The sequence below is a fragment of the Melospiza melodia genome, chromosome 1, assembly GCF_035770615.1.
Source record: "Melospiza melodia melodia isolate bMelMel2 chromosome 1, bMelMel2.pri, whole genome shotgun sequence".
Classification (NCBI taxonomy): domain Eukaryota; kingdom Metazoa; phylum Chordata; class Aves; order Passeriformes; family Passerellidae; genus Melospiza; species Melospiza melodia.
The window spans coordinates 149402370-149417638 of NC_086194.1; the positions used below are offsets into that span (position 1 = coordinate 149402370).

Genomic DNA, 15269 nt, shown 5'->3' on the forward strand with positions numbered 1-15269 from the left:
TGTAAGCAGGAGTCCTATGTGGGTTGGCCCTTTCTTGTGCTCTGATATTTTGAGCTTTTGGAAACATTGTCTACCTTAAGTAGAGGTAATGTTCCACATAACCCTATAAATAGTGATGCTTCTCTGGTTTCTTCTGTTAGTCAGAATTTGTTTTTGTCCCTTTTGCTGTTGACTTTTGTTCACCTATTTCTTTGTGTTTTCTGTTTTGGGGAATATACTGCCATATTTTTGGCTCTCACGTGCCACATACTTGGATTTCCTAGAAGATTATAATCCTTTCTCCTCTGGGATACTGTATTCAATCTTATACAAGGAAATACAAGCATATCTACAGTTCCTGGTCATTGCTTTTAATGTTTATTTTGTGCATGAAATTGTAAATGGTTGTAACAAGGCAAGAGTAGTGTTTTTTGATAGTGACTTGCAAAACACACAGAAATGCAAGCAAACATTGGTTCTGTGGCAAGGGTTAAACTCCAAAGTAAAACAGCCCCCCAGCACCAAGTAGTATTTATATTAAACTTCAATAAATGTGGTGGTAAGTTGTTCCCATAACATCATAAATATGCTGTGTGAGTGGATGTTGTGGACTGTGGAGTACATAATCAAATAACAGCTTTGTTTCTTTCTGTTTCAGATTAAGGGAAGTTTCAGAGAAGCTGAACAAATACAATTTAAACAGGTAAGGCATATCATATGCTGCTGTAAATAATTTAGGAAAGTACATTTTTTCTAACAACAACAAGAAGCAGAAGATTTTACAGTAGGTGATGGAGCCTTAGAAATCCTCAGTGCTACTGATACTGAAGTCCAGACGTGCTTCAGATAACACAGGAAGAAAATGAGGGGTTCTCAGTTATGATAAATTGTATTATTAAATCTTCATTACAGAATGACTTCTTAATATGAGGTATAAACCCTGTTGTTTATTGCTGATCAGATTAAGTGAAAACTATCATCTTTTAAGATCTTTTCCCTCGATTTTATGTGCTGTGTGCTTCAATTAATGCATGTTTAGTAATTTTTGAAAGTTTCTTTTGTATTTGTAGCCACCACTGCACATTTTTCCTTTCATGTACAGCTTGATTTTTTTTTTCCAGACTTCAAAAGTTCTAAAATACTATAAATTCTCACTTTTTATTTTCAGCCACCCGCCTTTGAATGTATTGGAACAGGCCACTATTAAACAGTGTGTGGTGGGACCAAATCACGCTGCATTTCTTCTGGAGGTAAGTTCCTGAAATCTTCTCAGATAACAAACTTGAAACCATACAGTTAAATTAGTTATTTTAACATTAAATTGATTAATACTCTTCAATAACTGAGGACTCATGTTTTAATTTTTTGGGTAAACTTGACTTACATTTCAATTTTGAACACTTGCTTTTCTTTTTCTAAATACAGGATGGTAGAGTCTGCAGGATTGGTTTTTCAGTTCAACCAGACAGATTGGAATTGGGTAAACCTGAGAATAGTGATGGGTAAGGAATGCTTTTCTTCTAAGATATTTTTTGAACTCGCTAAGCAGCTCAGCTGCTTTTCTGGTTTTGTTTTTATTTGTTTGTTTTCAAAGTAGATTTTGGAATGGGTACTTTGAGTAGAGACACAGTGGTTATGGTGATGCAGCCAAACAGCCTAGCTTGACAAACTGGTGTAGGAAGAAATAGTATATGTGATTCTGAAAGAAGTGAGACAGGCTCTCTTTAACTTGAAGAAACAAGCTACTCCAAAAATAATCCTTAAGAAAGAAGCTGTGTTAAACTGTTAAGCTTAATGTAGAATCCACTCTGAAAGTAGTCCCATCTGGCAAGGCTCACTTTCTAGATCTGTGGTCCTTAGTCCAGGTAAGTCCCCCGTAACAGGACTAATTAATGGTTCACATTTGAATTTAAACCACTTCAATATTGAAGTAGCATACTCAGGCTCAGGTTTATAGATAGAACACCTGCTGATTGCAATTTGTACATATACACTAATGGAAAATTTAGCACAGTGGCTAAGTCCAATCACTAATTAGCTTAATATGTATTTGCATCTGTGCTATTATGGATTGCTGATGTACGTAAGGTCTGTTAGGCATGCTTTCCACTTTCTTTTTCCAGTGTACTTCTTAATATACAGTTAGATTAGTTTGGAATATTCCCCAAGGGTGTTGCTTAAGCTGGTATGTTACCAGAATAAGTCCCTGAGAATTTCAACCTGGGATTCCAGGTTTTGTTCTTAACCCATTTGGGATTGTTTTGTGACTGATTTACCATCTTTTACTTTCAGTTCAAAGTTGAGCAGTGGCTCAGGGGCAGGAAGGACATCCAGGCCAGGCAGGACTAGTGACTCCCCATGGTTTCTGTCTGGTTCTGAAACTCTGGGCAGACTGGCAGGCAACACCCTTGGGTAAGTTTTGATAGGATTGAGGCTGCAATCTGTTTGTTCCATATTTGAGTATATGTGTATACACATATATAAGTTGTATGCAGTATGTCTAAGGAAACGTATAACCACAGCAGTTGTGTAGGTAGGGTATAACAAAAAAAAAACTTGATTGACTTGGTTAAAATAACAGACATTTAAGTGACCCTTCAGCACATAGGATATAGAGAATTTTTCATATATGTGCGAAGAATAACTTGGTTTGGGCTGTGTTGTCTTCTTTTGAATGTTTTTTTAGTTCCTTGATTTTTGAAAAACAGTCTTTTAGAGGGACACTATCAATTTAAACCATGATAGGCCAGGAGAGTGCAGTGAAATGAGTGCATTTGTGCAGGAAGAACCTTCATTATGGGCTCCATTGTTTTGTGCCTTCCACTCCCTTGCCCCAAGTCATAAATGGTGTTTTGATAGCCAGGGTCCTATACATAGTAATGAAAAAGGAACATTTGGAAAAGATTGTTTCTCAGAACGTTTAAAATTGTACTGTATGCAAAATGTACTGTATAGATCCAGATTTCTTGTCATTACCTTTAAATTGATGGTGTCCCTTTTTATAGAAATGTGATTTACATTCCATAATGACAGTGATCTCTTTGTTATGTGTTTTTGTAGGACATGTCTAACTATGCTACTTTCTAATTTTACTGGCTACAGTAATAAGAACTGTGGTTTCTGCATGTGAATGATTTGTTAAGAGGAAGGAACTACATATTTTCCATGATTTTCCAGAAATTTTTTTGGTTTTTTATTACCAAATCAACTAATTTCATTTGGGCCTTAGTTGCATGAAGAATAACCCATAACCTTCCCATTTTTTTTCTGAAATCATTATGCATCTGAACCTAAAAATCCATGTGTTAAACATCAAAGACAAACTAGTATTGTCATGTTTAAGAACTTATTGTGGGACATGTAACACTTTTCTTTCCCCTCCTTATTCTTAGCTAAGCATAATGTGTTAAAATTGTTTGAATCTTCTAACCCTAAAGTGTTCCTAATGTCTTCTCTTGAATGTCTCAGAAGTAGGTAGTTGAAAGTCACTGAGCTAGTAGAATAGCAGTAGGCACTATAGCTAGTCTCTTAAATGGAGGGAGTAATTATCTTAATAAATTGAATCTAAACCCATTCAAACTGTAGTGCCATTAGAGTAGGTAACTGGATTTGGAAAATTGCCAGCATGCTGCTGCATAGTAGTGAGATGTGGTAAACTAGTAGGTGAACAGAAATGAGAAAGATTTCTATTCTATATTAATATTTATTTTAGGTTTAGATGGCTTTAATAGCAAAGTTGTTTGCCTTAACAGGGCCAGGATAGGGCTCACAGGGAATATTTGGATTGTTACACAAATAGAAATGGTTTTAACTGTTAGATGTCTGAATGATGCCATTGATAGTTTATAATAATTTATAATATATAATATATAATAGTTTATAATTAATACTCACTGTAGTGAGTATTAATATCTAATATAGAACTTTTTCTTTAACCCCACACCTCCCTGCAGAGTGTTGAATTGAAAGTTGCTCTATAGTAGAATTTGACTTCCCCTCACCCCAGTTCTTTTCCTCTCAGCCACCTTCCCACCTTTGGAACAGTTTAGGTGGCTCATTTTATTTAAAGTGTCACATTCTTTAGTATTTTTTCTTTCTTTTTTCTGTTTTCAGTAGTATTTTTTTATTTTTTAGAATTCTGTTTCTAACTCTTGAGACAAGACTTCTCCTAAAGACATAATTGAACTGCTTTTTGTCTTGTCATTGTCTGTGGTTGCTAGCTAGAATTCTGAAAATGTAGATGTCTGACAGAGCCCTGTCTTAAGCAAGACACTTGAGTTACTCTGTGATTGCAGGGAGTTGTCAGGAGGAAAAAGAAAACTCAATTAAAAAAGGGTGCTAGTAATCAACTGAAGGCATACAATGCAAGACAAGTATTCTTACATAATTAGCTTTTAATAGCTTTTGATGGACTTTTAATGTAAATTTATTAGATACTGTTTCAGAGAACGTGTCTTTATTTTCATGTCTGATTTTAAATGTATTTATTGAAAGGAGTTTGAGACTTCAGGTGGTTGATAGCAGGAAGGGTCTGCTGATACAGTTTATTAAGTAGCAGTAATAGCATATCCAGTAACCTTTAAGGTGTATTACAAGATAAAGCTTAGCTAACCTTCAAGAACAAGCTAGAGTCTCTCATCTTTCATGGCAGCAGATTATCTTGTCTTAAATTCAGAGCAGATTCAATTGACATAGTTCTGTGGTGATAATTATTAATGGATAATTGTAATGAACGTGAGATGTCTATTTCTACAAATCACTGTCTTTTTGTTGCCTTATTTTGATGCTGATTTGTAGAAACAAAGAAACTGTTCAGTGAGTTAAGGCATGTTTTTGCAATGTGTGCAGTTGTTGATTTCTGCAATAGGAATATGTAAAAAGTAGAGTATCTCTTGAAAACTATTCCTGAGGATCAGAGAACTATCTAGTGTAAGATTTCTTTTGCTGTAGAGAGGATTACTTGATTTTTCTAGTATAATCTTAGCCAATTTCTTAATGTAAATTAAGTATCAGAATCTTTAGAAGGTCCACCTAAGCATAGTGATGTTCTGTCAGAGCCACTGACAGTGAAGTTGGTGCATGTGTGCTTTTATAGCAGGAAATTGACAGATAATGCTGCTGCTACTGCTGCTTTTAGAAAATCTGGGAATTGATCCTTTTATGTGTTCATGTATGTGTACATCCACACAGCTATATGAGTAGGAAGGAATGCAAGTTCTAGCTGGAGTCCTTTTTTTTTTTAATTCTTCTGCATATTTCAGAACTTTATCAATTTCCTGGTGTTCTTGTTCTTTCTAGTTTTGAGTGTTACTTTTATAGCGTTTGTCTGTGAAATCAAGCTGCAGTATTTTTCAGAGGGTGTTAATAAGTTATTAGTAATAAAACTAAAGATGTTTGAAGTAGTCCCCAAGGTATGCTGCTGTATTAAAAAACCAAATAATCTAAATCTTCTAGAAGTCGCTGGAGTTCAGGGGTTGGTGGAAGTGGAGGAGGATCTTCTGGTAGATCATCTGCTGGAGCTCGAGACTCTCGAAGGCAGACCAGAGTCATACGCACAGGACGTGACAGAGGATCTGGACTGCTGGGGAGTCAGCCACAGCCAGTGATTCCAGCATCAGTCATTCCAGAGGAACTGATTTCACAGGTGTGTGAACTGGAAACTGCTTGTTGCCCAAAACTTGCAGAGCTTCTCAGAGCATGTGTACCAGAATGTGTTGTAGTAGTACCTGTTCTCCAAGGAGTAATGGCATGCAATGAAGAAATTGACTTTCCTTATCTGACTTGGTTTTATTCTTAAGTACGTAGTGGAAGTGATAGACTTCTGGATTAGAATTAGAATTTTCATTTCCAAACGTCACCCAAGACAAGGTATATGTTTAATGTAGATGTGGAGGGCTGTGTTTGATTGCAGAGGGGAGATTTAGTGAGAGAATCAGGTACTTGAGAATAATATCAAATATTAAGTTTCTTGAAGGAATGTAATGAAGGAAGGCAGTTTGACTTTTTTTTTGTGTTTGATAGAAAGAATGATCCATTTCAGATGTAAATGAAAGATAGAAAATTTATTTATTCTCTTGAAAATACTGATAATTTTTCTTCATGGACACCTCTGCGTACTTTTTTATAAATGTGACTTTTATGAATGTTGGGTATATATTGCTCTGCTTTTGCCTTTTAATGCACTAAAGTCTGAAGAGGCGCTTCAGTCTATTAAAACATTTTCTTCTATATTTGAAGAAAAGAATACGTTCAAAATATGTGACTACTTAATGCATTTTAATTATTAGATTAGAACTAGTTCCTGGTTGACATTTGAAATACAGAAGTTAGTTGCTAGGCAAAAGATAATCTGCTTTACTTCCCTTGCTGTGATATTTTGCCTTCTTTGTTTAATTTTATTTTTAAATAGCGTACTTTGTTTACCTTCAAAATAGAAGGCGTCTGAAACATTTTTGAGGTAACTTGAAAGCAGAACAATGGAAAAGATCCTAGCAGATGGTCTGTAGACTCTAGGAAGTCTCAAAAATCTGTACACTTCTGGCATAAAAGTTTATGACAAAAAATATACCTTTGCATGCTATTAGAATTCTTTTTTTGCTTGCCAGCAGACCATTTTATTTGGTGCCTTATTTTTACTCTGTTGTTAAAGTACTCAGTACTTGTTTCTTACATTTTTTTGTTTCTGGTCTTTCAAAACTCTTATAATCTCTGACATTTGGTAGAGGCTAGTCTGGAAAAACAAAGTGCTCTGAGTCCTAGGGTCAGTGGAATAAATCAGAGTTTCTCTCTTTTTTTGTAAATTCGTTGCACTTGATGTTTGGGAGGTTTTATCTACATTTGCACTTTGTTAATAAAAACTTCAGTGTTGCAGAAACTGCTGATGATAACCCTTTAGAAATAGAATGATGAGGAAAATAGAGTCATTAAAGTGGTTTTGTTTGAAGGACAGTGGAAAGAGAAACCAGTGTAAAAGGGATTGAAGTCTAGTTTTGGCACAGCAATTGGTTGCAAACACTGTTGAGTGACATACTAAGTTTAAACACTTTTATAGAAACATACAGAAACTCTCAAAACCAGATTATTCTTATTATTTAGCTGCAGCATTAAACATTCCAAGAAGTAGATTCTAAGATTCTGTTAGAAAATGTAGTGACAAAGTTGGGGTTCAGTGACCTAAATGGAGCTGAGAGAAGGCTGGATATCAAATACATGGTACTGTGAAAAATTGATAGGAGCCTTTGTCTGTATGTACTGTTATTGACTTTTGATTCTTATTGGACTTTCTTTAGACTTTAGCATTTTCTTATGAATAGGGCTTGCTGATCTGAGAATGGCCAGTAACCAATTCACTCTGCTCTTCTAGGCACAAGTTGTTTTACAAGGGAAGTCCAGAAGTATTATTATTCGAGAACTCCAACGAACAAATCTTGATGTAAACCTTGCTGTAAATAATTTGTTGAGTCGTGATGATGAAGATGGAGATGATGGGGATGACACAGCAAGTGAATCATATCTTCCTGGAGGTTTGTATCCTGCAACTTTTAATAAAAAATCACCAACATGTTCTTATTTTTCTGTATTTAAGTACTGACAGTGAGTTCTGTGCTGTGCACGGTACACAGCGAAGACAATTGTTGCTTATAGGAACAAAGTCTAAAGATGTATAAAACAAAAGATGGACTGTGATGTCTTGAGGGATTAGAATAGCCACAGAAGAATAACTGTTGATAGTGTTTGTTGAGGGGCATGAAAGTTACGGGGTTTTTTAGGATCCCAGGCTTTGTAACACTGGCATTACTTTCGTTTATTTTGCTGCTCAGTGAGATGCTGAGACTGCTGTGTGGCTTGCTCATAAAAGCTAATTCTAAAACTTTCTAGTGACTTGCATGTTTTTTACTACTAACATATATTCTTAATATTCATAAAAGTTTTTAGAGCAAAAATTAACGTGCTTTTCTGAAATTAAGAAGCCTTAATAGAGGGCAAAACACTTTACAGTGGTTACAGTTAGATCGAGAATTTAGTCTTCATCTCAGGTTCCCCTTATAAATGCTGTTCTGGCTATAATGGCAAAATCCTGTAATGTAAGTGCAGCTGTTTTTGAAATACTGCCTGTCCCATAAAATTGCTTTTTATAAAAGACTTTGAATCTTCTTTTACATTGGCTAAATAATTTAGGCAGTCTTTTCTTGCTGAGTGAACAGATTGGAAAACATAGCAGCCAAATCCAGGGTTGTGTTAGTTGCACTGCACGAAAAGAACACATCTGAACTCTGACTACATAGTAACTTTTCTTCTGTGTGTCAAAATGATGTTTTGGTATTTTTCTAATAAATGGTTGTATTTTGGTTTTTTCTTTCTGCTCATCTGGTTCACCAGGAAGGTTCATGGGCTTCGTCCATCTTTAGCTTGTCAGTCATGTGATTAGAGAATGAGTTTTTTTTTTAATTTCTGCAACAAAAACTTTGCATTTCATTTTGCTTCTTTTAGTTTTAGTTGCATCTGTCAAACATCTTTATTTTGCTGTAGAATCAAGACTCTTTTGGTGAAAGGGGTGAAAAATCTTTAATCTCAGTCTTATTTTTTGGTGATCAGCTTAATAGGATTAGACAGATGCACTGGAGGAAGTTAAATCTCAGAAGTTTCGAAGTGTTCAAAGCACTTCTCAGTCTTAAGGATACCCAAATGCATTCCTCCAGAACTGACCTTAGGAAGATAAATCACAGTTAGGAACTTCTACTGTAAATTAGTGCTTTTAACCATACTAACCAGCCTTCAACAGCATCAGCTGTTCTCCAAGTACCTCTTGTGATTCTAAGGATCAATTAATAGGGACTGTCTGACAACCCGTGACTGGTAACATTTATTTGAAGGTGCCTCCACTACAGTCTGAGTCTCATCTATTTGAGATGGGTTAAAGTGATATGCAGAGTTTCCTTGTCCTCACTGGATGTCCAGAGAAAAATTTTCTCCTTGGCTTAATCTTTAAATCTTCTTCCCTGTTCAGAGTAAATTTCCTGTAAGAGATTGCAATGTCCTAAAATTAGGCTTTTCCCCTGTTTTGCCCCACAGAGAAATAGGGTTATTTTTTTTCCCAGTTTTTATGGGAAAACATATGGAAATGATGGCTGAAGTGACACTTGATCTGTCCTAACGCCACTCTTTGGAGATGTAATTTCTGATTTGTAGAATGTGCATGCCTTGTCTCTCCTAAGTTTTACGGGTGCAAAACAGTTTGTTGCACAGAAATTAATTAGTTTGGTATGATCAGTTTGAAACTGATCAGAAATCTAGCTGAACACTAGGCAGTGCTGTTTCTGTTGAAACATTGAATAGTAAAAATTAGCAGCTTTGCTTGTGTCACATGACCGTGCAAGCTAGTTTTCAGGAAAACCAAAATGGCCAGAGAAAGTTGCCTATAGCTCTTTTAAAAAGTATTTTTGCTCTAGAAACTTTGCAGTCTTCCTGCTTTCACTTGCCATCTCCCATCTGGGTGCCCCTTTGGAAATAAAACATCATCAGAGAAAACTGTGGATAACTGATACATGCTATATGCATTCAATTGTTAGGCTTTTTTATTGTTCTGAAAGATAAAGAACCTTTTTTAAAATATGCCAAATTATGCTTTAAAGCTTTTTGATTTTCATTTCAAGCACAAAAAAAAGCAAGCAAGAAGACAGAATTTGCCTCTGGACTTTTGAGGCTCTTGCATTTCAGTTAAAAGCATATGTTAATTTTGTCTTTCTGCCTTTTGCATGTCTGATGCTTTGTGACCCTTAAATTTGGGGGTTAGTTCTCTAAGCTTTCCAAGCTAGAGAAATTTTTTAAAGCACTTTACATGTAATTAAAAAAAAAAAAACATTAATAAGCTGAGATACTTTCCAAGTACTGTGAAATTAATATACTCTTGTTTAATGGATCATATATTATTAGTATTGTAAACTTTATGCATCTGACTTTTTTTTGAGGTAGCAAAGAACATGTTTCAATCCTTCCTGAATTCTCAAAATGTCTTAAGTGAAGAGCAGAATGTTACTTTTCTGTACAGATTGCTGTCAATGAGTGTCTCTTAAATATTTATTTTTGAGTCCCAGTGTACTTTGATTTTTGGCTTTTCTAATCTAGTCCTGTTTCTTTTGTTCTATGATAGTTAGGAGAGAGGACTGTGGGTTCATTTGTTTCATAACAAATACATAAGGAGAATAATCAAGGTAAAAATATATAGAACAAGTTCATTTATCATAGGAAAGACTCAACAGCCTGTATGAGGCTCATACCAGGCTGTACTAGAGGGTTCTTGTAGGCTTTATGTTCTGTTAATGGTTGGGATAGAGATGCTGTAGGTGTTAAAAGTTTTTGTTGTTTATGCAGTTCAGAGAAGTGCATATTTGCTCGGTAACTTGTGCATGGTGCAATGGGTTCTCACTGGTGGGACTTGTGAAGTGTGGGTTTGACAACATCCAGGCTGCTTTGCAGAGGAGAGAGAGATGGGCTGATGTTGCAGCAAGGCTTCCTGTGCTGGCTTCCAGGGAGGGGAATGGGAACTGCAGCCTAGTGTAGGATCAGCTCAGTGGTTTGCCTTTAGGGAAAACAATTAGATGATGGGGTTGGGGGTTTTTGTGGTTTTGTTGTTGTGGCTTGGTTTTCTTTGTTGTTGGGTTGGTTTTTTTTCTCTCTGTTTTTGTGAACTTCAAGTTGGGTAATATTTTGAATAAATATTATCTTATCAAGAATGAATTCTGGAGTTCTGTTTTAGTCTAGTTTCCTAGGAAACCAAAACAAATGTTTCTCTCCCTTCACTGTCACAGTTTTGCCAATTTAATCCAAACTTGAAAGAGGAGGAGGAGGTACTGAACACATTGAATACTTGAATATTTCATAAAAGTGTGCAGCTGAGAAGAGGGGAGAGAGCTTATGATTGCACCCTTAAGGGAGAAGATTTAAAGGGAGCTCTACTTGAGATCAGAATTGATCTAAGCAACGCCTTCAGTTAATGAATCCGGTGATAATGTTATTTGATGTTTTGTTTTTTTTCCTCTGATCTGGATATCTTTTTCCTTCCAATTTTCTTTGGTATTTAGTAGTGAATCATAGATATTTTCTTACAAAAATAGGTTCATGAGAAGTATCACACCTAGATGCGAAGGGAGCAGTCTGATTCTGGTCTAACACTGCGCAAGATGAATGATATAATCCCACGGGATTTGTCTGAAGAGCAGGAAAATAAAGACATAGAGAATGTTTTTTTTTTTTTTTTTTTTTTTTTTTTTTTTTTTTTTAATTTTGTTTTGTTTCATTTTTTTAAAACTCTGGATTCTTAAACTGGATGTAGCCTTGCAGTATCTGTGTTTTCACAGCGCTAAAAAAATTCCAGTGATGTTTGAAGGGGAGTGGATTTGGCTCCTATCCCTACTGGTTTTAGCACCTTTCTTTGCTGATATAGAAAATGGAAGAAGGGGGATCTCTTTCAGAAATACTGGAAGAAAATTAAAATCTGATTTGAAGCTGAAATAAGAGGGTAAGAAAAGGCTTCATTTCGTTACTCATCTTAATGCGTATTTAGCCCAAAGCCACACAGTTTTGGTTCTTACGTCTGATACTTGAATTTTTACTTTTTTTTTTGGAAACACAGCTAAACTCAAGATGCCTGAGCTGGTGGAAGGTGTGTGTGTATGTGTGTGTTAAAAGTTAGTGTGTGTTTTCTGTCGAGAGGATTTCTCACATAGCTTACCTTAAAAAATCCAGTGTTGTCTGTTTTGAATGAGGGCAGAAAGTTCTTTTCTGTACTGGGCAATTTGGTTCCTAGAAAGAGATCAAAGTTCATTGCAGTTTTTTTTCCTGGACACTGACCAGAAGATATCAGAACTAGTTGCCTAGAGTATGGAGGGGTTGGAGCTTACCTAGGAAAAGATGGTTGTGGGAGGAGGGAGCAATATGTCAATATTGGGAAATACAGCAGAATCTCATCTGTGTTCCCAGCTCTGAAAGTCTGTTACTTACAGGTTGACGCTGAAGGTGAGGTGTACTGCAGGTTTATAGTTGTGAAAAGCCAGTAGCAGGCAGGGTAGGGGTACTCTCAGTGATCTGAACTGTTTTAGATAAAGCCTGTTTGCCAAATGTGAATTTTCTTTCTAAGATCTCCAAGCAGCCTGTCATGGATGATTTTGTAAAGTGTATTGTATGAACTATGGAGTCCCAAATGGTGTGCTTTTAGAAGCCCAGCCTACACTTGAGTGGATTACTTAATTAATGCAAAAAACATTTATGTAGGTCTTGGCTTGAACCCACTGTGCTCGCTGGTTTGCAGTGCTGTTTTTCTGTGGACGTTTGGTGGTATGTGTTACATTTCCTATAGATGAGAATTTAGAAATACAAGGATGAATATTCTGATGTGCAGGCATGTGAAAGTCTTAAGTGAATTAATACCATCTCTAAGAGCAGACTTCTGGCTCCTTTCAATTTTTTGATACCCTCTACTTTGGGTTCCTCCCTCCATTTCATTCCAGACACTGAGAAAAAGACCCATAATAATCAGATTCTGCTGTCAAGAATGCTTGTTCTCTAGCCACTGTTTCCTTTTATGCCTATGAGATAGAGGCTGAGAACTGGATGTACAGGAATCGTGCTGCTGCCAGGTTTCCTGAAGGGAGTCTCTGTATAGCCTCACATGGGATTTGTGGGTGGTTTAAGCTGATGAGGTTGTCTTGCTGCCAGAAGGCACTGTCCTGCCATTCCCTTGCTTGGGGATGAGATTTTTGGGCCTGTATAGGCTAGTAAAACCTAATTTGGGGAGCCTGAGGGTTCTTTTTTTTTTTTTTTTTTTTTTTTTTTTGCTTTGTTTTTTAAAGTCAGATTTGCTTGAAGGTTTGGGAAGGGCAGAACTATTTCCTTTAGCAGGAAGCAGTAGGGTCTGGTCAGCTTTGCAGCATGTGGTGAAGCTCCACATTTGGGGCTCTGATTACTCCATTAAGTCAGTCTGAAGATCCATCCTCACCTTACTTCTAAACCTAGTGAACTTGTGTTTCAAGCCAGGTGAATGCCCTAGTTTTAGAAATCCCCCCTTGTCCCAGGGAGGTGCCTGCCACAGGGATAAAGGAGGAGGGAAGTAGGACTGACCTTTTGTGGTAAGATGGTGGTCAGGTTCAGTTGTCTTGACAGTCCATATTGCTGGCCTTCAATAAGTCACATGAATTTCCAGTAGCCTCTTTTGTGTGTGGATAGAAGCTTTAGGTTAGTTACTGGAAGGAGATTGTTTTGCATTTTAATGATGATCATTACTTCACGGAAACTCAAGTTTTCCTGCACAGAAGCGAGGGTACTCACAGTATTGAAGTTCAACCTTTAGGTTTGGTTAGGTTTCTTTTTAAACTGCATGGTATTACAACATTGTGCTTTTTCCAGATAACTGTTGTTGTTCATGTAGCTACCATTTAAAGATTTGTATTGAGAGCTGCAAGTTGCCGGCTTGTGAATTAAATGAGTACATCATTCTCTGAAAGAGACTTTGCATGGGGAAAGGTGCAGTCTTTGGCTCAAAGACGTGGCTGTGTGAAAGCTGCCTTTCTCTGTCAGCTCTGTCCTCCCTCCGTTCTAGGTCATCCTGGGAGTTCTGCATCGCATGCATGAGTGTGTGTGCACATGTGTGTATATGTCTCCATCTTACTTTAGTGCCTTTAGTTCTTTCAAGTGACAGTCAAAAGTTTGAATTTCTGGGATACAGAACAATATGTTTTGAGAAAGTCTTGTTTGGGGAATGTAGTTAGGTAAGTGACAGAGCAGTTCTTGTAGGGAAGCTGGTATTGTTCACTAGTTCACCAAGCTTGATTGTAAATGTGGTTGCATAGGAGGCACATGAGTTTGCACTGGTGAATCTGAAGAGCAGAAATTCAATTAATAGATAGGATTTTTTTTTTTTTTTGGTATTTGTTTAGTGATGGTCTCTCTAGCTGATGTTTTAAGTAGCTGATTATTCACTTAAGACCCTTGTCTCCTCTTATAGAGGATCTTATGTCTCTTCTGGATGCTGACATACATTCTGCTCACCCAAGTGTCATTATTGATGCTGATGCTATGTTTTCAGAAGATATTAGTTACTTTGGTTATCCATCCTTTCGGCGCTCATCACTTTCCAGGCTAGGCTCATCCAGAGGTAATTTTGCACCTTTTTTCTTTGTAATATGTAGTTTGCTGTGGGAAAAGCTAGTGATAGTAGACACTGGTGGTTTAGATGCTGATTTAATGTGAAAGTAGACTGTGCTATGTTGTCAAATATAGAGTAGACAAGTAGATTGCTGCTCATCAAAATTTTTATGAATTCTGACTGTTAGCAGGTAAGTTCTGCAAGAACGTTGGTAGTCATATATTAAAAATATAATTGTTGATCATTGTAAGGTGTTATAAAATTATTGCATGTCAAGTTTAAAATAAACTGTAGTGTATGTACCTACTAACATAGATTGCCATATAAATATATAATTTGGCTCAAAAATTAGTAATAATCGATGACATGCAGCATTCTTAAGACTTCCTTTTTTTCTTCTTCTTTTTCTTCTTCCTCCTCTTCTTCTTCTTTCTTTCTTTCTTTTGGGTTGCTCTTGGTACGCTGTTCTTCATGTTTCCTTAGTTGTTCCATTACAGAAGTTACCTTTACGGAATGAGGAACTTTAGATAACAAGGAGGCAGAAGAAATCTATCTAAATTTTACTTTTTGAAGGATTTTTGTAGTTGGATAAGGAGAACTATTGACAGGTGATAAAAAAAGCTCCTTGAGCAGTGTTAGGGCATTTTTTCTTTTAAGCATTATACATTTGAAAAATTTATAACAGACCATGGAGCAATTTCTTATCTTTTTGAGGCTGTTGCCAGAAATACCTAGAGTATTTCCAAACTGTTAATCCAGCCTCTGATGTGATTGTTTATTTAGTACAGTTTTGTTGCCTTTCATGAACATGTTTTAATATATTAATTGCTGAATATGTAAGTTCCTGTTACAAAATTATTAATCAAGGGCCAGTGTGATGTTTGCTAGAAAGTAAGTACAGTACTTATATGAAATACATCTGTAAGACAGGCTGTCGTGTTCGGCTTATGTAAAAACTTTCCCATTTGTCTAATACAGCAAAAGACCCAAGACTTGGTGTAATCCATTGAAACTATGAGATAATAATGCATCATCTCATCAGTATATGTAGTTCCAGTTGATTTTTGTGAGCATAAGTGAGGTACTTCATAGGTTAAATACATTTATGTGCATGTGTGAATATTCAACATCTGACATAACTCCTTCTAAA

At 36.3% G+C, this 15269-nt stretch overlaps 1 protein-coding gene across 1 annotated transcript in view; it reads left to right on the forward strand.

Moving 5' to 3' along the window:
• Window positions 1–15269, forward strand: part of UBR5 (ubiquitin protein ligase E3 component n-recognin 5) — an 84657-nt gene that overhangs the window by 16607 nt on the left and 52781 nt on the right. Inside the window, exons 2-8 of the mRNA XM_063171566.1 lie at window positions 638–682; window positions 1148–1229; window positions 1405–1481; window positions 2272–2391; window positions 5434–5623; window positions 7343–7502; window positions 13979–14128. Coding sequence (XP_063027636.1) covers window positions 638–682; window positions 1148–1229; window positions 1405–1481; window positions 2272–2391; window positions 5434–5623; window positions 7343–7502; window positions 13979–14128 — 824 coding nt within the window. The remainder of the gene's footprint in view (window positions 1–637; window positions 683–1147; window positions 1230–1404; window positions 1482–2271; window positions 2392–5433; window positions 5624–7342; window positions 7503–13978; window positions 14129–15269) is intronic.